Source organism: Amblyomma maculatum, chromosome 9 (genome assembly GCF_055883805.1).
Source record: "Amblyomma maculatum isolate TAMU_Amacu chromosome 9, ASM5588380v1, whole genome shotgun sequence".
In the NCBI taxonomy this organism is placed as follows: Eukaryota; Metazoa; Arthropoda; class Arachnida; order Ixodida; family Ixodidae; genus Amblyomma; species Amblyomma maculatum.
This window is the reverse complement of record NC_139352.1, coordinates 44,792,826-44,816,876: the sequence shown is the minus strand read 5'-3', so window position 1 is coordinate 44,816,876 and position 24,051 is coordinate 44,792,826. Positions and strand designations below refer to the sequence as shown.

Sequence of the window (24,051 nt, the reverse complement as noted above, 5' to 3'; positions counted from 1 at the left end):
GCTGACAGTCGTTGCATTTTACGTCCAAATGTTTTTTAGACAGAACACGTAGCATTTCTTAATAGAACCGGTATAGCCTTTTCACTATTGCGGAACTTCCCCTGGCAGCATAACCCATGACCCAATATTGGTACTTTGTTAACAGAGCCCTTATAGCATTCACCGTTTTAAACTGATCTTTTCTTAATTTAAAACAAGCATTTTCTTGTGTACGAGTATGTACGCAGGTGAACAAACTTTGTTCTACCCTGTGAAGTAACTCCGTCTAAATTTGCAGTCAACAAAGAACTTATCTACAATCGTAAGGAACAATGTCAAAGCTCTGCTGTCTTAATAACATAATATAGCGGGATTATTTTCGGCTACTTTTGTCGCATGCTGTCTCAGAAAAAAAAAAGTCCTTAAATGAGAAATCTACCAGCTCCTTAATCGGGGCGACTTTACTAATCCAGGCTTACGCTACAAGGTTACCCTTACTCACTGACATCGTAGTTGAAAGTACGGGTGCGTGGGGGAGCCGAAATAAATTTATAGAGTTATTCGAGCAAAAACAAGAAAGGAATTTTCTCAACAAAAGCATAGAATGACACACGTGTAAAGTTTTCTATTGTTTTTTTTTTTCGCAGTCCCCCCTGCCTCAATGCATTTCTACATTGCAGCGCCTAGTTATTTAAAACGTCAAAGCTACTCATAACCTAGCGAGGAACATCACGCTCAGTGTGCCTGTCAGGGTTTTCAGCGTGGTGTAGTTTTATAAGCAAGGTCAGGGCCGTACGTGATTACGCCTCAGGATCAACACATCAGTCTCTGTATTGCGAGAAGACTTCCGCAATCATTTGTGGACAACAATATTCGTGAGAAAAAATATTGCCCTATCGTGAACAAAAATATTGCTCAAGAGGGAAGCCCTCCACATTTAGGATATTGCCGGCTTCTAGCTGTTCTTGGACGGCACGTCGGTCCTATTCACCACATCACGTAGTATTTACGGCATACGTGTTCACAGCTGCTTATTCCGTGTCTTCCAGTGCTGGTTGTTCTAGATTCCACCGTGGCTATGATCTTTGACTGCGAAGCGAGCGCACTCTAGTTTTACTACATCCGCATTCCGAGACAGAGAGAGGGATCGAGTGATAATGCCTCTGTGTGTTGATATACCGGGGCACGCATTCAAGAGAATACTGAGGAAAGAATGAAGCCGATGTACATCGGTTCGTTTACCGATACCAAGGAATAAAAAATGCTACTCTGATTGAATACGAATGTTTTATGAGAGAAAATAGAATATAAATGAAATAGGTCACCATTCGGCGGTTTGCTCGAGCATACATCAATGATATCAACACTTTTATTTATTTCTTTGATATGCACTATGCCTTTCCCTTCCGTTCCAATTTCCCATGTCATCCAGTGATCAACGTTTCCACCATTGTATCTACGTTATCATCAAGGTCGCCGTTTGATTCCGGAAGTTGAAAAAGGTTTTTAAGGTGAAAGTCTTGCTTGCCTCACGTGTGACGTGAGCAGGAAGTATGAACAGGATGTGATACCAAACTATCACTTTATATCGTATCAAAGTTTTGACGCCATCTTCTTTTATGAAGCATTCATGTTGTGTCAAAACCTTTCGTTTCCCATTTTGAAATCTTCTGCTAGTTAAGTCAGAGGTTATTTTTCAGTAAGGTTTGGTCTGGTTTGGTTTGTAGAGTTTAACGTTCTAAAGAGACTCAGGCTTCAATTCAATGAGAATTCAAACCGGCGACACATGTGGCTCCAATTGGGAGGGCACCTCTCTTAGCGCAGTGGAAATTGGTGTCAAGATTGTGGCGCATTCGTTCGTATAGCACAGTATTTCGATTGATGTCACGATTTTACGTTGCGAGCAGTATGCATCTATACTCAAGTTGCGGGCTAGCTCGCGAAAGGGATTCCAACGGGCGACATATATAAGTTTAAAAGGAGCACTCAGTAAAGTATGTCATGAAATTATGGTGGAAACGAAAGATCTCGCCTTGTATAGGACCAGATCGGACAAGAAACAATTATTTGTAATTTTAATTTGGCACTGAAAGTTTCACAAAACCAACTGAAGTGACCACTTGCGGCGAAGAGCTGTCAGTATCACTCTAACAACCTACGGGACCACATAGCGAAAAAAATATCACTGATTTTCTTAATTGCAGTTTTTTCTTTTCACGAGTGCTTGTCATGTTTCGTTATTTCTTGCTCTCTCTCTCACTCTCTCTCTATCTCTCTCAAGTGCGTCGTTCAATAAAAACGACCCCTCCTTTTGCATCGCCAATGATGTTCTTTTGTCATTAGTCCCTAGATTGCGCCACGGTGTTTCTATTTCCTCGGATGAATCGGAAATCACGGCTTATACTAAAACGTTCGTCGAGGATTCGTATGTTCCTCTGCTCTGTATGTGCGTGAACCGAACTGACGCTTTTGTGCACTAATTACGGTCTGGCGTGTAAGATTTATATAATTTTCTATGCCTCACACCGGATCATCATTACGATCGCTGCTCGTAGTTTCCAATAGCCACCTACATAAAGATAGCTCCATGGTCTGCTCTAAACATTAAGACAAAATGTTTCTATTGCATTTCGATCAACACCACTATGAAATCGACCAGTTTAAATAAGAAGTTTCCATTCCGCCGAAACAAAAAAAAAAACTGCATGCCTTAGTTCAAGTGTTCTGTCCTTTTTGTGCTAGGCTTTACCTCGACTTTAGCTTAACCGTTGTGGTGCTATTGTTCGCATTACAGCGTCCTGTTCGTGCCATTCGATTTCTCATTACACATAGCTTAGCGATGCCATTCAACTTGGAGGCTAGCTTTTCACAGAGATTCCAATCGGTGGCATACGTACGTTTAATGCTATGTTTTTTCTTGACATGATGAGACCTTGGCTTATTAAAAATCTGTGTGTGCCTTATTTTTTTTAATGGTTATAGGCACCTGCCCTGTAGGAGAACTATGTATCATGCTAAAACAGCGCACATAAACACGAAAACAGGGGGACAACAACCCGGACAAGAGTGCACTAGCAACTGATGCGCGGTCAACTATGTTTTTGTATCGCAGGCATTCTGCATAGTGTTACGTCGTCAATCTCTGAGCCTCACAATGTTTCAATCCGTAAACAACAGAATATGAAAATTATTTTATTCGCTATTGACAGGCCAGGAAATGGTTGCTGTTTTATTTAAAAGTCACGATTCGGAGGGCCAGAGGGAGGAAACTTCTATTAAAGATAATAATTGGGAGTTAGGCGGTCGGTGCTCCTAGTCTAGGGTTCCACTGGCGGTAGCTGACTCGCGGACTAGCTGGATGATCCAGGTTTTCTGGTCCAGGTTGTTACTGGTTAGGACCGCCTACCACTGTTCGTGCGTCCTGAGTGGCATTAATAACTTTTTGTCAGGTTTGTTCTGGAATTCCCATGATGTATGGTAGAGTGTGGGGCCTGCTTCTCACCAAGACAGTAACTTGGTTATTTTGTTAGAGTGATTCTTTTTAAAGATTATAAAATATGTTGGCCTGTATTCGCCTCCAGTCGAGACTGTCTGAGGAGGAGAGTTGTTTTTGTGGTGATGAAAAATTTCTTCTTTCCAGTCTAAGATGCTCTAGGCTGTCACCATACGATCCAAATGGGGGGGGGGGAGGGGGATCCACCTGTTTTGTTAGAGCTCGGGCTTGATCATTTGCCACCTCGGTTCCCACAATGCCTTCGTGTCTGTGTGTCCGTGTTATGCTGTGTGAGTGGGGGAGTATAAAGTAGTGTGCTCGCCATTCTGTGATGTCTTTCTGCAACATATTCTCTAAGCTTAGAAACCTGGGCTAGTTGGTACCAAGTACAATTATGAGACATTATTCCAACGCGCGAAAAGCACACGGCCTAAGGTAAAAGAGACAACACGCGTTCGTTTTGTCTCTTAAACCTTTATCCGTGTGTTTTTAGAGCGCAGCTCTTTGGCGTCCGTTCCTGGGTTTCGCGTCGGCGTCGTCGTCGGCCTCGTAACCAGTTCCGCCCCCCTTTCATCCCCCCAGCGCTAGCAGCGACCGACTGATACCGCTGGATGCCGCTGACGCCGCTAGAGAGTCAAGATAACGTGACTGCATAGAACACCGTCGCCGCCATGCAGAAAGAGGAGGGGAGGGTCTCCCCCCCCCCCCCCCCCCCCCCTGTTCCTGTGTGGCGGATAGGGTGCTCTTCAGTTGCCGACGCGCCGGTTATTTCACGTAGGCCCCGGCACGTCGACGAATACGTGACCACCTTCCCACGGCTAGACCTGGTTCTTGGCGCTGCGGAAGCGAGGGTATCATATTTGCGTCGGCATCGGCGGCGTTGTCGCTGAAACCAACTCCGCAGCTGGGGTTGACTCACTATCGGCGTCAGCATCAGTCAGTCGCTGCAATCTCTTCCCTCCTCCCTTTATCGCGTTGTCCGCTTGCTGCGCGCGCTTCTGCCCCCATCGTTTGCCGCTGGGTGTACACGCCGCCCCCCTCCCCCCTCTTCCTGCGAGTCTCCGGTTGTCAAAGCGCCGGCTCAAACTTAATTCCTTTCTTCGCTCCTCCTCCAATGCAACCCCTGTGCGGTGGCAATCAGAGAGCCAGATCGGTGGCGGCGGATCTGTATATGTGCACCGCCCGAGCCGAATTTGCCGCTGCCGTTCGCCACTGCGAAATTATCTGCCAGTTCTTTCTGAGCCATGAGCGAGACGAAAAAATTCTGTGATAGCGCATACATGTGTTGCTCGATTTCTTTGCCTCAATCTATCGAAAAGGTGAAACAGCTTATTTGCTGCGCTCAAATTTCGCATTAGGAAGTAACGTAATCGTCGGTAATTTTTTGTGCATTGAAGTAATGTCTCATAACATATTCTCTGCAGGCTTGTTGCGAGTCAGGTACTACATTTTGATGACATCCACTGTATATCTTTGCTCTTGATGATCATTGCTATGATAAAGTATTCTGCTTCCACAGGATCCTTAGCATAGTTCGAAGGTCTGAGCATCGGAGCGTGTTTCTTCGAATTGGGCCGTGCACGTGCACAAAGTGGCCCATGCACGTTACCGCCTCACTGGCTCTGCAATCACCGTTCCCATTTTCCAGCAGGTTTTCCGCAAAATTGAAAAATGTATTTGTAACTGACCAATACCGAAATGTGGGGCACGATGTGCAACGGTTTGGCTTGGCGATTTATAAGAACTCTGTCAGCTCAGAAAATGGGATCATCGTTTCGTTTCGTGTGTGGGGTTTAACGACCCAAGGCGATTCAGGCTATGAGAGACGCCGTAGTAGAGTACTCCGGAAATATCGACCACCTGGGGTTCTTTAACGTGCATTGACAATGCACAGCACACGGACACTACTGCGTTTCGCGAAAGGAAGATGGGATCGTCAGCACCAGTTCACGTATGGCAACCCGATGTGGAAAGCAGTAATGCACTCGCAAATACGTTTCCTCGCGAACAGGTGACTGTAATCACCTGCCGCCAGCTTTATCACCTTTCAGTAGAGTACAGCACAGGCCCTCTGCGTGCGTGAATTCAATTTTATCATTACGTGCTCCGCAGAATAACTTGCTGGACCGGTAGGACCAAGACCACGCCCGTATGGGACACCCCTGGCGGCGCCGATGCGTCTGGGCTCGCGGCGTACTAGTCGGCGCTATCTAGCCGCCTTGGCACCCGACGCATCCCAAACACGTCATTTCCAGCATTTTGAGCCTCGCGTTACGAATGCGTCATCGTTACAAGCACGAGAGCGCGTCCAGAGAAAGATAGTGGCGGTCGCGCTTCACAGCTCTGACACCACACCATTGAATTGCGGGGTCAACTGCGCACGTGATGGTTCTCCCCAGTTGAGATACCCCGCGTCAGAGAAGAGGAAATTTTTGCTATTAACGATGATTTTGGTACAGTTCTTGCTTTCGATTTTAACCAGTGTTGAAAGTACTTCAATACAACGAGTTTTAAACTCTTAAAGCTCTGTCTTTTAGGCACGCCCATTAAGACGTTTTCGAACTGTAAGCGAAAACGTAGGCCACGTGTATGCAGCAAATGGAGACTAAATGATGGCGGGCAGCCGCATGTTGACGAAAGAAAGAAGAGACTAGTCCTTATTATTACGGAAGCAAGAGATTGTATTATTACAACGACTTTATTAAAGTCAATTCAAAAGAGAACAAATATTCTGAATGTTAATCCTGCATAGCCTAGTAGTCCCTTGTGAACGCGGGGTTAAGAATATAAATAATAAGCTTAACTAAGCTTAACAAAAAAAAATTGTTCTTTTGCAGCTGAAATGAAGCAAGCGAGGAGCCGAGGGCGCTCGTTGCTTCTTCTGCTGCTGCTGCTGCTTCACTTCTACTTCGCACACCTGTTGCTTTTTCTTCACGCACCGAGCAAACTTTATTTGTACCTCTACATATATCCACAGATATACAACACACACTACATGGCACAATGCCACACATCCTTCCAGTCCCCTGCCTATCCTTTCTCTCCACCGCTGACCATATGGCTCACCTCTTCAAAATTCCCTCGACATCTTCGTATCATCTAGAACCGACTGTCATGTCCTCGAGGTTCGCAGACAGCCATGAAGGAGTGAAACCACAGCAAGCCGTGCCCGACCATGCTTAATTGAGGTTCCGCTCTTTAAGTTATTGGTTATCTATGCGGGTCTAACCTGGCTTAGCAACGCAGCATAACCAAGAATAACAAAGATTCCGCTTGTATAACGCGGTTTAGCGGAGCAAAACCGCGCCAATTTTAAGTTGCGTTCTTATTACCATTTCGCTTGCCGTGTCATGGAAATTTTCGCGCCGCGTTCGTCACCAGCAGAACCTTTCAGCACCTTTTCCTGAATGGCGTTTCTGCTCACTATCTTTGCGCGGTGATGCACTTCGCTCAACAACAGAGGTTGATAATTCTCATCATCATTAATAGCTTGAACTAATGACTAAAAAGTTAGCAATGGGTGTTTGCTAAGTCGGTAGCCAAGTTAAGACTTTTAGAACTGTTCATAAGATAACAATTGGCGGTAAACTCTGCCAAAACACATTGCACCCGCTTGTAGAAGGCGGAATGGGGGAAAAAAGACAAGGGGTCGCTGCGTTTATAAGCATGCTGAAATATCTCGGTGTGTGCATCCTAATAGTGATTGTGTAACCTACTTAGCACACTAAAAAATCTGAAATAACAGGTTGTGGATGTAATTCGCCTCCTTTTCATAATATTTCACGGTAGGTTTACATAATTCTCTCTTGAACCACTTATTAGCATATTTGGGAGCATTCGATGAAAGAGCTTTTGTCGTCGTCAAGTGTAATTACTATTCCTTAATAAGGTATTAAAGGTTCCCTGATGCATTTTTTTGTGCAACTACTTTTGACTCTTCTCTTTCCGCTCAGTGGGCCAATCTTCTACTGATCCCGTTTTTAAACTGCCCTGTTTCACATATAGAGAGCCAAGTACTTCCTGGATATCATGAATGTCCTCGAATGGACGCTGTACATCTCCGGTGGACTCATGGCAGCGGGGCACCTTTCGACTACAGTGGTTGACAGAAGTAACCAGTACATCATGGCGGCATTGGCCGTGTTCCTTGCGTGGTTCAACTATTTGCTCTATCTGCAGAGGTAAGCCCTCCAGCGTTACTTCATTTATTATCTCGCGAAAATACTTTATCTCGACAGCGAGTAGCGGAATCAAAGCTTTCAAAACGCAAATAGGACCACTAAACTCTCTAGTAAAAGTGCTTGAAACTACGGGGCAATGTCGCGCTTTCTACGTATTCCTGATTTGTTTTTCTATGCTGTGCTGAATTCGCGTTAGCAGTACAAATATCTCGGTAGGAACTCCTAATTGCAATAAAAAGCAAGGACTGAAAAAGTCAGTGTGCTCTACGAGTTCCTTTTTATCGAGGCGGAGAACGTCCATGACCACGGAAGAGCATCTACCACCACCTTGAAAGTATGCTGACAGTAATTCTCATATCATGGCTGTCGAGCTTTAAATGACATTCCCGGTAGATCGAACTGCTCGTTGTACAAGGAATACCAAAATGCATTAGAGTACCGAACGCAAAATGTCGGCGTATTGGATTCGTATCCAATCGGTGGTGTTGGTTATTTTTCTTATATTTGATAACCAAGTATGTTCACAACTACATTATTATTTCCTAATGATGAAATACGTACTCGCTCTATTTTGAATGTACAGCGGTGGGATTCATTTGTCCATGACAATAAACTCTTCCGGAACCGTTCATGGATACCTGAAAATTTAGGATGGACCTCACATGGCAAAACGAATGAAGTGTACACTCTGGTGAAATAAAATTATACGCTGTGTTTTCGCGGATTTGAAGATACTTTGTCCTTCGGTCAGGACAAGTGAATTCATAGCTCGCTGGTCTTCATTGCTAGCAGCCACGTGAGCAAGATGCGAAATATTTCGACTTCTTCTCGCACCATCTTTATTCCAAATAGAGGGTCCTGTCTCATTTCGCTGCTGTGTTTAAGAGCAATTATTACGGTCCAGCAGTTCATTACTAATGGAACTTTCTCTGCCATGTACGGATTGTTAAAGATATTTAAAAAATTATCTATATATTTCTGTAAAACTCCACTAGCGCATTTTTTGTAATCACGAGCCTAAAGCATACCGCTCGTGATGTTGCAAAATAGTGACAAATTCCATCAATTCGCTCATTAAACTTCATAGTTATATAGCTCTTAGCAGTCCTTCACCCTCTTGTATTAAAGAATGTTCAAATACTCTCAACTACAAAAGCATAGCGTCATGGACCGTAATTTGTTTGCAATGGAAACTCCCGCACGAATGGTTCCCCTCGAACACAGAAGATTGCCATCCCTCGGTATTAGGCGTGTAAAATAAAAAAGAAGTAATGTGAAATCCACTTTTGTTAGTACCGCCTTTAGATCTTATTTACCTGCTTTTAAATGGCTCTGAAAATTTGTGGTTCACGTTGTGGCACAAATAAAATGTTATCTCTTTATTGCATGCCTAAGAAGCACTACGCAGTGCTGCTTTTCGCGTTATCCGTCATTCTCATACTGTTCCTTTGTTTTCAGGTTCAACCGCATCGGCCTCTACGTTGTAATGTTCTTAGAAATATTGTCCACTTTATTGAAGGTCATGTTCGTCTTCTCCGTGCTAATAATTGCCTTCGGCTTGAGCTTCCATATTCTTCTCGCCAAAATTGACGTGAGTAGCAGCGTTCCTAATCGGATAAGTTTCTTGAATAATATCGTACCTTGGCTTCTGGAAGTAGGGGTAGTTCTTATATAACAGTGAAGTAGATTGTATAGCTTCGAAGGAATTTCGCATTAGTTATGTTCCCTTCAAAATTATGCGATGCTTGATGTTTTACACGCTAACATTTATTACCTTGCTCTCGCACCTTACGAGTTGAGCGTTGTTTTTTTTTTTTGTTTTGTTATTGTGCTCCCATTGCCTGACGCGGGTGATATGTATCTTTTCCCACAAAACATCAGTTGAATGTGTGCTGTTTTGCTGTATCGAGGTGTCACGAAACTGTTACAAAGCTTCTCAGAGGTGATTTTGCTGTATTTGTTTGTCCGCATATCTTCTGGTTAACAAGCTGCTGCTTTGAGCAGGACTGTTATATAACCGTTGAAGTAGGGCGATTTTGATAACCGGCTTGAAAATTAGAGCACAGACTGGTGCGCAACGCTCACAAGAAGCAGTGTTTTGTGTTGGGAAGAGTGGGAACAAAGATACTTTCTGAAGTTCCTTCAAAACCTTCCTCCCGTGTAATCTAGTTGACGGGCACTCGAAGCACGAGAAAAAAAGAAGAATGGAGCGGATGGCTGGAGATGGTGGATGGAAGGATATGGCAGGATGCGAATGGCAGGAGGATGGCAGAGTCAAATGTCATGCGTCGTTTCGTTTTCCTTGCTGAAACTCAGTTTTTCTGCAAGGAAATTCAATCAAAACCAGTACTTCCGCGTATATGAACGGTGGTTGATGTGATTTCTATTGAATTCTTTTTTCTAAGCAACAGATCATCCTTTTTATTACAGTAGTGCGACACAAAGCCTCTGCCTTCATACTCTAATCGAACGCTTTCGCTGTATGGTACCACGATATATTCACTTAACAAACGAGTTAATATTTTAGTTAATTTGCCCCAGAGTTTATTTTCTCTAGGTAAATATTAAAGATTTCTAGTCCATATTTTTGCGCACCCTACCTCTCGCGCTCTCCAACCTTAATATGTTATATGTTATCAGTAATATGTTATCAGTGTTGTACATTCTGTTGTAATAAATAGGTAGGATAATACACATGAATTACATATAACCAAATAATCTTACCCTCGAATGTATATACATGATGCAGTGCGCATGATACTAATACCTGCTTTTTTCCCTAATAGATGAACGTAAAGACGCCGGTTGTCGATCCATATACAGGAAATATCACCATGCGATCAATGGTTAGTATGCTGAATTGTATAGTATAGGCACCGTATATACACTAAAGTGCATGGCAGCAACTCATCATCTTTCACAACTTGATGCATTCTGAAGTGAAGCTTGTATCATTTTGTAACAGGGAAAGCGAACGGTAAAAATGTTGTGGCGGAGTAACTGCTTGTCTCAATCAGTATCTGTTTTTTTTTTTCTAAGAAACCTGCTTCAGTAAGCTTACAACGACAGCTCCTACCAAGACATAGTGGCCAATCATGGCGTCTGAACACACACGTTGAAATACGCCCGCCGAATTGTGCATGCGCTAAACGAAGCTCTGGGGCACTTGTAATCGAAACAGAGTCGAAAGACTAACACTTGTCGCTTTCCTGTCACCAAGGCCTCAGAAACACGGCCTCTGGATTCATCTGACTCAGATTCCATCTGATTGGCCACGGCCAAGTACCAGTCACAATGAAATAGTTTTGCGTAGTGGGAAAGCGCGCATTTATCTCTGTTTCGGTAGATACCGTACGCGGGCCATAATTTACGGTGTGAACCCTGGCCAATGCTGCAGTATATTGAGGTTTGCAGTAACAAACTACTGCACTGCGCCTCGATAATAGGTAGCTTTAGACAACGTGCTACAGCTTATGAATTATTCGCGGGAGGCACGAAGTGAAGACATATCCGGTAAAACAGGGTGTACTTTGAAACAGTGCTCATAAAAGGAAGCACTGAAACAATGCAGAACTAGATAAAAGATAGCTTTAGTTCCAAAGACAGTCTGTTAACGAGTCCGCAACTGGTGAAGTATAGCGCTTGGGAAGCCGTGATAACGGGCGAAAGTTGGAGGTGCAGGAAAGACCGCAATGATTAAACGCACTAAATTCATGAACAAGATCATTTCCGGGGGCAAGAAAATGATATGCGCATATAACAAGTTTTGCTGTCGTAAATAGCGAAATATGGAAGTTTATATAAAAGGGGATTACAAAGGAAGGGTCAGAGAGAGCGTGGAAAATGGTGGCTAAGCTGTGGAAGACGTTGAGGTCTGGGGTCGTGTCGGCGTCTGTTTGCATTTGTTTGCTTGCGGCTGGGTCCGCATGGTTTCGAAGAAGTGGGATATCTGATATTTCGCCTCCATCAAAACGCGGCCGTCGCGAAACAGGATGTAATACCGTGTCGGGGTGTTCAAGAGAATAGTACCGCGGCTAGATAGCGAATGATGAGGTTTAAGCCACCCGATGCTAACGTGTCGTCCTATGACAGCCAATTGCGAGGGGGACGCTCTCGATGAAGAAAGAGAGAGAGGCGGTAAAACTAGGCTGTGACACGAAAGAGCTCGACTCAAGCAAACAAAGATGGCCCCTAGGTTGCCTAAAATAATACGCAAATAGGACGAACGCGCTTTCATGACCAAGCTGCGAGTATCACAAAGCTACTTAACAAACCTCTGATTTATGAAATGGTTCATCAATAATTTCTAACTGCAGCATTTTTCCTAACGTCATCCCTCAAAATACGTCTCACTATCACTTCGATCGCTCGTTGCAAACCAGTTTCCAAGAGTACATTTTAACTGTTTCCAAATCTCCGTGTGTAACATACTACGTAGCACAACGGTTGCTGGTGTCGCAGCATACTTAGGGTAATTTTCGAGTGCGACCAGTATGATGCGACAGCGTTGACAACCCCGATAGTGTAGAATTCCACCGTTGTCGACGTGGCAAGAGAAAGTCGCGAATATGCCTTTAGGTTGTGGTATCTGGCAGTCGACATGGCCGGACAGTCATTGGTCGGTGGGTTGTGTGACGTCCCAAGACCACGTGACCTGGCCACGTTGGCAGGAGTTTGCATGAAGGCAAGAGATGGCAGTGGGTTGTGTGACGTCCCAAGACCACGTGACCTGGCCAAGTTGGTAGGAGTTTGCGAGAGATGCCAATTGAACCCTGGATTCAAATCCCGAGTCAGAATCGCTACACCTAGGCTCCAGAAAGTTAGCTTACATTGATAGGTTAAGGAGTATGTGTGAGAGGCAATCATGTATTTGCTATGCTACTATACAGAACATAATATTTATTGTAGCAAATTGTTCCCTTTAATTCGAGAGCTGTGAAGGTGGCTTTGATGGCGCAAAACGCAAACATACACACACACACAAAAGCAAAAGCAAAAAATATGCGCTCTGATCTCTTTTAGGCGGCGCTTCTTGATAGAAATTCGTTACTGACTTGCATGTGGTTCGCAGTCACAGCACAGTGATTTCTGCATTTCAGATGCTCAAGTAATTGCTAAGTTGTTGGCTTATGAGCTCAGGGTTGGACATTTTATAGGCCGGCTTGACACACCATGCTCGAGATCATTGTAAACACACTATATATCTTTGAGAACACAATAACTATTTTTTTCTTACAACTGCTCAGCGAACAAGCGGTATTCAGTACTGCTTATGATAGGGCTACAAAGTGGCGGTGCGTCGAATTTTTCTTTCGTTGGTACAAACGATCGTCACCTAATTACATAGGTATTTTACGCGCACTTTCTCTGATGTTAGGACAGGTGTTTGGTAGGTCTGTTGTGCATGCTTGAAACAGTTTCTCGGCTTGTAGTGCAAGCTCTTGGAGAACTTACGACAAAAGGACTGAACGAATATCAGCAATATAATTTGTTATTTAGACACAACAAGCCTATTGAGCACATCAAAATGTTTTACACTAATTCTTCAAGACCTGACAGTATACATAAGCACCTTTAAAAGGCTTACTAAACAGCAATCGATTCTATTGTCTTATTTTAACCTCACGCAGTAATAATATAGGCTATACCATGCTGAAGTAAAGATCTCTCTATTAATTCACATCATGTTAAATTCACTACTTTCATCATCATCTAAATACTGGAATATGTTTGCCTCTCGCTTCCACCTAAGTGCAACTTACAAGATCGGATGTGAGACCAGTAACATCGTGTTCACTAGCGCAACACCTGCTTAAACATCGCCTGCGACGTCACTTTCCTTTCTTTAACTAGTCGCGAACGTTTCTATCAATATGCATACGCATTCACACTGTGTTTTGCCCAATGCACCATTGCAGAACATGAGCGACAAGGGTTTCCACAACCCAGTTATCTCGTTGGTACGCGTTGGCACCATGATGCTTGGGGAGCTGGACTTCCTGGGCACCTACCTTCGACCTATGCGCGCGCTCGAGTCCTCCGCCTGGTACCAGATTGTGGCTGCCACCTGGTTCCTGGTCGTATTCATCGTGCTCATGCCCATCCTGCTGATGAACCTGCTCGTAAGCACCTTTCTGTCCACCTGGTTCGAATTCGTGATTGTAGAGCAGCGAAGACAAACAACGGAAGCGTAAGAAGACGGAGCGAGTACTGTCAATTGTCTCTGCGATGATGAAGTGCTTGTTCAGCTATGATAAATTAACAACTAGCTTCACTTTCTCTTCAATCAACCCTCGGTCAATCAACCTGAGGCTGGGGATCAAAGCAGTGTCTCAAACTGATTGAGTTTGTGATTGTTGGGTCTCGGCCGCGTAGTTTAGATATATATAATTTACAGCAGGTTTTCACAACAGAAACAATGACACACTCTTGTATCGTGCGAACGACAACACCGCCTATACAATGGCATGACTGCAAACGATATTCGTCATATCACCTTACCCATATGAGCAATTTCTGCTGTTATGTGGTGTGTACTGCTGCTTTTCGCGTTTCCTGCATCCAATTGACGAGCTTAAGGCAATGGCGGCTAATCTCAAGATTTTAAACATGCGATTGCACCATTTTATCTATTGCCATTGCACTGCACCCTGAGTGTTAAGAAACTCAATTGCGCTCATTTGATTAGTACTCGCGAAGAGAATGGAGAAAAATGTCCTTATGTAACAGTGGCATGCGCATCTTTCCATTTGTATAAGTGGAACTCGTGAAGCAATTGTCATGGAAACAACTGTAAGTGTACTGCTGCCTGCACATTAACACAGCTACCACCACCAGACAGCTGCGCCATAAGACGAAGCAGACAGAACGCAAGTACCGCTATAGACGGTGCTCTTTGGTTCATTGTCATCTGTCTGTTGTCTGTATTTATTCTCAAATTTTCTGAGTTTCAGCTTGTTATGTAGGGCTTTATTTCTTTTTAAAATGATGCCAGTGGTAGGCCAATAGGGGAACTCCTAATAATGCATTGTCCTAAAGTCTTCAGTCTCTTCTGCTGCATATGCTTAATCAGCAATAAAAAAAAATGCAACGCGTCTTCTTAGAACATATAAATCACAGTACAAGTAAGTACGACTAGAACACATTGCAACATTTGAGAGTTCATTGGCATTGATGTTTAGTCCTCCTAGATTTAATTTCACTGCTTGTGGAACGTTTCAAACGTTTCGCCTTCGACATTGTTGGAAGCAGTAAGGAAATGCTGCAGCGTTCATGTGTTGTTCATCCTAGTGGCTTTGCGTTGCGAATCGGTAACATCGATCATCATGCGGCGCATGTGTGATTGTTAGTGACCTCTTCTTTGGGACTTGCCCTATCTGCTTTGGTCTTTTCACCATCAAGGGGGGTAAATTATTACTGCCTGTTTAGTAAGAAAAAAAAACGTCGATTGTTTCCTCAGGGTAGGGACACTCGAAAGTGTCAGATGGGTCCATCCTGCTGCCAGTTTCTAGGAGAGCGTTTGTTGTTGTGACTACGCACAGGCAAGGACATGAGCGGACGAGCTAAAGTGGTTCGAATAAGAGTTGTGAATGTTCCATAGTGTCGTGTTCTGAGCGGGTTGTTGAGTTCTCGCAGTGAACGCTTGTCACTTTTTTTCAGATTGGTTTGGCCGTTGGGGACATTGAAACCGTCCGGCGGAACGCACAGCTCAAGAGGCTCACAATGCAGGCGAGTTAACGCGCATTACATGTCGGATTACCGCGCCACTCAAGTGCAGCTGAACTATTTTATCATTTGTTACTTGGTGTTTAGTCGCCTTATTCAGCATAAAGAAGAACAATTACATGCGAGCCAATAATGCAAAGCTTGTGTTTTGCGATCTCTGCTGTTTTTCTCGCAATACGATTTCAATTTCAATAATTGAATTATGGACTAAATTGTCCCATGGCAACACAAATAAATTAGGGTCATTTTTTATTCTTATATTTGTTAAATTATCAGCAATGCTCACATGAATCATATACTTGTCTTTTTCTTTTTTTTTTGCCTCCGTCTCCTTTCACTCGCCATTCTTATGGTTGTTATTGCGTTTGCTAATACGCAACATTAATCCCATAATTTATTCTTGTGACCTGTTTACAACCCCGGACTAAATATACACTTTGTGTGGCTTTAGATTCGATACCGGCTGCGCTGACTGCTCTTTGGCGTGCCTAAAAAATATATGTGCTCACTTGTGCGATATCAGTGCTTGTTAAAGATCTTTGCGTTGTCATCACTTTCTTAGTCCCTCAGCCAAGACGTTTCTTACTGTGCTCTTTAATGCCACTTCTAATCATTTGCCTCGCAGCGCGGTTCAACCGTTTATCCATAAGTCGTACGTTTACCGCAGGGCGTCTCAAGGAAGGAATTTGTAATTTTTATTTTTGTTATTCACTTCTCTTTCATCAACGCAATCAATTCTGCTAATGTAGAAACAATCGAAGCCACGACAACTTCCCATTCTACTATCATCTAAATATTTGGAAATGTTCTCTTGATCACAGGTGGAACTTCATACTGACCTCGAGCGTAAGCTACCTCGTCGTATCCTGACCATGGTTGACAAGACCGAAGTCTATGTTTACCCAAACCAAAAAGGCTCTTCTTCTTACGTGGTAAGAGGGATATCTGCTAGTTAATCTTAGTGCCGGCACGGTATGAAGTGAGACCGATGAAAGACAAAATGAGCATTGTGGCCGCTAAACTAACGACTTTGTTCAACAGAGATCGCACATGAATTCGAGTTTTCTTTACGGTGTTACTAGGAGAGCCCTCATCAGTAGATATTATTTTTATTTATAGCAATGAGGTTGTACTGATTAGAATATTTCACATTCATCTTTGCATATGCATAATTATAGCACGATACAAACAAGCGCATCGGATGAAAACCGTGCTTCACAACTTTCATACCTTACCAAATTCACTGGCTGCATTTTTTCATATTGCTACGGCCTGTGTATACAATAAAATTCATTTCTGCCTTACATCCAAAATTTATAAAGAATTTATACTTCGATTCTGTAATGTGCCTTTTACTTTGGTTTAGTGAATACGTTTAACCTGATAAGCTCCACTAAATACTATTAACGCGATAACGTTAGACGCCCAGCTCCTCAGAAAATATTGTTTTGGCGTTGTCGAATCAATAGCACCGTCGGGGAAATTAGGTTTGGCAGGTGACTTGGCCAGGCGTTGATTAATCGGCCGATGTTAGGGCATAACAATACCACATGACGGAGCGTAGCTAAAAGAAGCTGCCAAATTAGTTAGCGCCACTGGAATAGAAGGGAGGCGTGGGAATCGAACTCGCCATCCTTGAATCCTGAATATAACGCTCTGAATTTACTGCGCTTCGAGTCATATAATAAAGGAGAAAATTAATTGATTAGCGATTAGGCGAGTAACATTCTACATGTGCTTAAACGAGGCTCCGAGAGGCGAGCAGCAGGCGCGACACGTTAACACTGTCACAGCGTGCTCTTAAAGGCCGAGTTTAGCGTCCCAGGAATTTTAATGGCAGACCTTATAAACATCAGAAGTGAGAGGCAGAAAGCGAATAGAGGTGACATGCAAATGTGCTCAAAACACTATATTTGGTGTGTGCATATATATATATTTTGTTTTGTTTGTTTGGCTGCAGTGGCAGACCATTCAGCGCTGGTTCGCGAGTCCCAAAGAAAACAGCAAAAGAAGCAGAGCCCTCGCCGTTGGAAGTGGAGTACCTGATAGTTCCATTCAAGAGATGGTCGTGGAGCTTAACAGACAGAAACGAAGGTAAGAGGCAGGCAGTGCGATGTCGGATGTTTTCGTATAAGGTCGAAATTAGAGACAGGTGGCGTTTACCTTTGGTAATAACGTGACGTAACAGCACTGCACATATGGCCCCTGAGCTATTGAAAGTATGCAGCTACGTCACAGTGGCGGCCATATTATGGTGCATGAAGCGCGGCAAAAGGCCTTAGGCATGTATAATCAGCTTATCGTTACTTTTTCGTCTTGCACTGCTGTTGCTGTACTCTGCACCCCAAAATGGCGTCCATGACGTGTGCTTGAGTGCCTCTTATAGTGCTGTCATTATTTGCCATTTTTTTTCCTAAAATAAAGAAAGACATTATAAGGCATGTGATTTAACCTTGACATGAAGTTAGCGGGTTTTTTACTTTCTGTGATTAAAACAACAAATAAATTGTGTTGCTTCCCGCAAATAACCACACAGCTAAGAGCCCTTGGCATTGAATTTCGATTTGGTAAATTGCATCGCCTTCAGGAAGCACAAAGAGTAGAGCACCAAGCATTAGCTTGTAACTAGATTCCTTTACCTATATTTCAACTTGACGTGTATTTTACACATTCTCATAACTTCTCGCTACAGCCAAACGCTGATATATGTAAGGAATACTATAAATAGGCGTCATTTAATTCAGTGCAAATTTTACCAGTGATTAAGACCTAAGCGCTAGAATTATAGCATAATTTTAGCTAACTAAACAGTGAACATATTTGGCTTCGTCTAATCAGCACGTATATTTCGTATACCAAAGCTTGGTGCGAAGGACGGTGGACCCAGAAAGCTTCCTAATTGTGTTCGTTCCTTCATCATCATCTACAGTCTGTTATAAACTCAGGAATTTTTAAAAATAATTTAAAAATACATGTTTCATTGTACAATCAGTTCCTTAGCTGACAGGTCAGTCAAATGATTGATTGATTGATTGATTGATTGATTGATTGATTGATTGATTGATTGATTGATTGATTGATTGATTGATTGATTGCAGGTTGAAAGAGATTTCAAGGGCCATGGAGCAGCAGCTTTCACTAATGAGGTTGGTGGTTCAGAAGATGGAGATACGAACCGAGAACGACGATATGGACGAAGGATACTTTGAAAACATCCAGGACCGACCACTCAGCGCGACGACAAATTCCAGCCTATGAGATTCCTAGGTCTCGTTCCACTACAGCTCTGTTTATTTACGGCTATTCGGTGTCGAAATTGCCGCAGTTAACTGTAGCACATGTCTCAACCGTATTCGCGATGATGACGCAAGACTGTTAAAAAAGGCACACTGAATGCCGCATTGCATTTTGATAGGGTATAAGGACTCTTCTGGTTAGGCTTCTAGCTTCTCCTCGTTCAACTGTACACGTTCTTTTTCCCACCCTCGTTTGGCAAAATGCCATAGTATGTGGGTTAATATTGGAAAGTTTGCGATTATGAATCAAACAACCCCTTAGATACTACACTTATTATCTATAACCAATTGGAGGTTAAAAATCATTATAAATGAAATACCTTTAGATATTAACGCGAAGTATAGGGCTCGAAGTATTTTTATCCCATGACTATGGCAAAAAGAGGGGCAACAAATGCCGCGTACAGTGTAGCCGTGAGCGGTATACGCACGGGGAGGAGGATTAAACCCTACAACAAAATTCATTCGCTTGACAGCTTTCGTAATGCCGACACTTGCCTTCAGAAGGGCTTGATTCTGTCGAACAAATCCGTCATGGCTTATAAGTTGCTGTCAGCAGAGTAGCTACTTGGGTTTGATATGAAAGATGCGATAAGGGCAGGAGTAAAAAAAAATCCGAACAGAGGGTGGTTCTTAGGGTGACAATGTATTCCGTCATCAATAGCACAAAAAAATGTCCTGTGCGTTTATATTATCACGATAGCGTCAATATACTGTCTTGATGCAATTCCTTAATGAAGATGAGCATTGGCTCTTTTTTTTACAGCTCCTGTTACAGCCGCAAAAATCCTAGCGCCTCAAAACAGCGCCACCATTTGGGCACTGTTATTTCACATGAGTGATATTTAAATATTTGCTCAACAAGAGAATATTTGAAAGCTGATCAATTCTTTTTCTGTTTGTTTGTTTTTTTATTTCGATTGCTATTCAATTCGATAATAAAGCTACGCTATTCATAATGTCACGTGGTGGTGACAAGTTCGATGACACAAATGAAGAGTCGGTGATTGCACTGAAGAAATTCTAGTCAACTTTCTAGTCAAATATTCTAGTCAACTTGTATACGTTACTATTCCCACAACCTTGTGCATAAGGGAAGCGGTCATTATTGGCAGTCAAAGACGGGCTGTCAACTTTCGCTTGAAAAAGACAACTTGGATCATTGGTTGGGGACCGTCAATCTGTGTAGCTTCTCCTACGGTATGTGCTGGCACAGCTCGTTTGAATGCAACAGATTTGGGCATTTTTCATTGTCACCACAACAAAAAGTGTACTGCTATTCACATTTGGCAAGTTTATTACGTACTATGGTTATATATTGCGAAGTAGGCCTCTAAATCCCTCAATTTGTTTAGGAGAGAGCCGAAAGTTTAGTTCAGCTTTTCAGAGGAAGTATCCGAGCTTTTCTAAAATAGCAATATTGGTAGCAGTTAGAGCGGTCGCAAAGTGTTTTGCACAGAGAAATGTAATTCTACCATTTCAGAAGCGGCAGGCACAGGACGTATATTTTTCATGAACGTCTTCATTAGTTATTTACCTAGAGGCATTCTAAACAGTAATTCTTATTTCAGTTATTTGATAAGTGCACTGCCTTAAATTTATTATTCTGAACTAAACAATCTCTACCAAATGTGATTTCCGGTTCTACAGTCTTGCATCAGCATCGTACCCCATAAAATCAAAACAAACCCTGTGGGCATGTTGTGGCGTTACATAGCACTTGTTGCCAGATTAATTATTCTGTGTACGTGGTTCTCGTTATTCTAATTTGATGGCGCACAATCTACAAAAACGTCTGAGCACATTGTGAACAGAAATATTTTTGTAACTTTGCATCGCAAATGCTATGAATGGTTTCGTAATGCGTCACTGTTAGTGCACAGTGCCTATATACAGACGTCTTCATGAAGTGATTGAGGCGATGATAGTTTAATGAACTAAAATTCTGGTAAACAGACAAACTTCTGAGGCACTGATTCGTGGTTTACTAAACTTATGAAAACCTGAATGCTCACCTGTTTGAGAGGCAACAATCGTGTTCTTGTGAATGCGCTGTAAAGATTCATTTCCCGCGCTTCTTAACCCGCAACCAAGTTAACGATTTCACTCCTTTTCATCATCAAAGGCAGCACTTTTTGATATGACGAGGACGATGTTTTCAGACACACACCTTAAAGAGGCTTTCACTAAATTGCACTATCATCAATATATAAGCTTATGTACTATACATATAAGCCTACTTAGATATAAATTTGGCAGGCAGCGTCAACCGCTGCAACGTGCACATATTCTCGTCGGTATGAGAGGAAAACTAATTAATATTTTGTTGCACAATAAATTCAGGAAACACTTGCACTAGAGCCATGTATTCCGCTTTACGAAATTTTTGTTATAGCTGCCACTTTCTACACTCACCTTCAATTAGAGATACAGGATACCACGAGGATGTCACGATAAAAAAAGGCTTATCACTGTACTAATTCAGTAATTACAACCAGTTAAAAACTGGAATTTGATGAACGGTTATGGTTCGCACAAATTGGGAGTTAACATCTGCTTTATTGGATAAAAACTCTCCCTTTTTTACATGTTTTGTATCAAAACAATTCCTTGCAAGTGCAGAATAGGGCTGTAGTCAGTCCAATAGCCTGTAAGTATCTTCGAAAGTTACTCGTTATGAAAAACCAGTGTGTTTTTAGTCTTACGGGAGTTATTTTGCACCCATCGCATTTGTACACACTGTGATATAGAACCCGAGTAGGTAGCAAATTTGTGATTTCCAAAGCCGAATTTATGCGGTATAAGATGTTTAAGAAGGATATTTTCCGATGATCACAATCAATATCAATTATGAAACGGTGAAACAGTAATAGCTCACTGAACAATGAATGACTTCCGTATAGTTGGTGTGCGCGATCCCTGCGATAGTAACGACGCAAGGAGACAGCCTAGTTCGGAAATCCTGTGGCGCCCTCCAGCTCAGAACAAACGAACCAATTTGGTGCCCCCTTGCGGGTGTGGACGCTGTCATTATCGATCGATATTTTCGCTTTGTAAATGCTGTGTGCTAGATGGCGCCCTTCTCCCGGGTTCAGCAAGTGCACTATCGTAGCCAATACCAAGTCGGTTTCAATGATCGGCAAAAGACAGTCATCGCTAATTAACCGAGAATGTATGCACTTCCAAAAGAGGGAGAGGGGAGTAGCCTGTAGCTTTAGATTGTTAATGACGCACAGGTAGGCGTTTCTTTAAATGTTATGAATTCGAGTGTGGTCGTTTACAACTTAATTACGTTTATATACTCGATATTTTTTCTTCGCACTTCTATTATTCGGTTGTTGCCAGTATATTTTTGATATTCTGCACTAGTCGAAACACTCGCTTTCAGTTTGATGCCAAAGGCATTGCATCAGCTATGGTTTTGCTCAAGCCTGCAACCAAGCTTAAATCTTACGGCGTACGTTTTGCCAGCCAGTGCTTAATTTTATGGGAACTGCTCTAACGACGCATACATGTTCTTCTTTGTAGGCGGTTAAAAATGCCGCTAATGGCAGCAAGAAGCAGCCACGTACATCGCTTACTAGTGATGTTTCGGCCTCTGTTCTAAAAGCCCAGTATTTGTTTTCGTACAAGTATCAACTGAAATTAAGACTGGAACGACGGCATGAACTGACATTGTGCCGTTAATCGGCAGTCATTACAACTGCTGTAAGGTTGAGATGGACGGATTAGTTTACGGGAGCCAACATCTCTAATTAATACTACAAATGCTTGCATGCTTGTTTCATGACACGCGGTTTTTATTCTAGTCCAGTGTCTGTTTTCAGTTCAGACTTTCTCATAGCGCTGCAAATGTGTGCTGGTGTGCGTTAGAAGGATTATTTATTTTGTACCCATTAATTCTAAGGAAAATGGAGTGAGTGATTCATAGCAGTCGCACGTTTTTTCATGCCTTACAGCGCCCATGTTTTTCTACGTGAATGTCTCGATGAACTGGGAACAAGTGTGGATTGAGAGCATGTCATTCATTTCCCAGCGTTATAGCATCATACATCACATCACTGCGCGCGCCATTCTCTTATCTGTAAGCGAAGTCGCGACGTGGACTGAAGCGCCTGAATGTACGAAAGAGAGATAATAGATTAATTAATAATAAAATGCACACGAGCTTAGACTATAACTCAACCGCAGAAAGAGATGAGCTGTAGTGACCACCACTAAAGTGATTGTTGATGTCCGTATAAGCCAATTTTTTTTCCCTCCCACTGCCCGTCTCTTTCTAAAGCTGCGGAAATGTGGGAATGAAGCGCACATACTGGAATTCTGTACAGCAAGAGGTTTATTTTTATTCGTAAATAATCTCGTGCAGAATGTTTTCGGCGTGTTTCCTGGTATGAATATATAAAGTGACTTACTGTATTTAAGGTGCTCTCGTTGCAACTTTCGAAACGATTTAAAATTCTTGTTGTTTCTGTCTAATTCTACACAGACTATATGAAGCCAATTGATCCTGCTTTGTGTATCGAGTGCATTATCAATTTATTTTTGAAACATTGCTGTTCGCTGTTGCACTAATAAAATCACGTAGACCCCACACAAAGCTCATACGCCTGCATGGCTCGTCCGTGCCGATGGCTCAGTTTTTTTTTCCCACAAACAACATTCCTTCAAGAGCTAGCTGCGTCAAATTTGACTTACTGTCACCACTCAGCAGGGATTGCATATCGTTTCTTCCTTTCTTGACCATGCAGGTCTGTCTCCCGCACCAGAGATGTCAGAATTCCTACTTTTGACTCCCTCTGCCTATAAACGAACTCAGAACTCACTGATCTCCCTTACCTTGGCTCCCCAATCCCGAAAGTTTCTCAATGTCACATTTTTCGCATGTCTTTGCTTGCCGCCAAAAATGCGCAGGCTCTCCATGCTGCTGTTTCTACCTGTCACTCTATCACTCATTCACTTCGCCCAGTTGTGAGACGGTCCTCTGACTTGAGGGACGCTCACGCCTGTCGACTGGCTCACACGCTGGCTCTTAACAAATTCCTTTACTTCGCACCATATTTTTCATTCACCCAGAGCAGCTAGACACACTTACAAGAGCTCTTCACGGCCTTTATTTGCTCTCAGTCTTTCCATACCCACTTCCTCCGATAAGCTATATGCCACCGGGCTCTTGTATCCTCTTCGCAGTCTCCTTTCCCTTCACCGCGACCGACGGGTAGCTTGCCTCTCCGGCACAGTTCATGGACGCTGGCTTCTAAACCAGACTAATAGTCCCCCCTCCCCCCCCCCCCCCCCAGGCTACTGACCTCCGCATGCTTCCTCTTCCAGCCAATATGTCGCCGGTCCTGCATGCTGGGCGCCGACATACTTCTGC

At 43.0% G+C, this 24,051-nt stretch overlaps 1 protein-coding gene across 1 annotated transcript in view; it reads left to right on the top strand.

Annotated features, from left to right (window-relative positions):
* TrpA1 (Transient receptor potential cation channel A1) overlaps positions 1 to 20,446 on the top strand; it is a 148,932-nt gene extending 128,486 nt beyond the window's left edge. Inside the window, exons 19-26 of the mRNA XM_084578684.1 lie at positions 7,478 to 7,653; positions 9,112 to 9,244; positions 10,440 to 10,499; positions 13,572 to 13,775; positions 15,313 to 15,381; positions 16,200 to 16,310; positions 17,339 to 17,472; positions 18,477 to 20,446. Coding sequence (XP_084434810.1) covers positions 7,478 to 7,653; positions 9,112 to 9,244; positions 10,440 to 10,499; positions 13,572 to 13,775; positions 15,313 to 15,381; positions 16,200 to 16,310; positions 17,339 to 17,472; positions 18,477 to 18,636 — 1,047 coding nt within the window. The 3' untranslated portion in view covers positions 18,637 to 20,446. The remainder of the gene's footprint in view (positions 1 to 7,477; positions 7,654 to 9,111; positions 9,245 to 10,439; positions 10,500 to 13,571; positions 13,776 to 15,312; positions 15,382 to 16,199; positions 16,311 to 17,338; positions 17,473 to 18,476) is intronic.
* Positions 20,447 to 24,051: the final 3,605 nt, after the last annotated feature.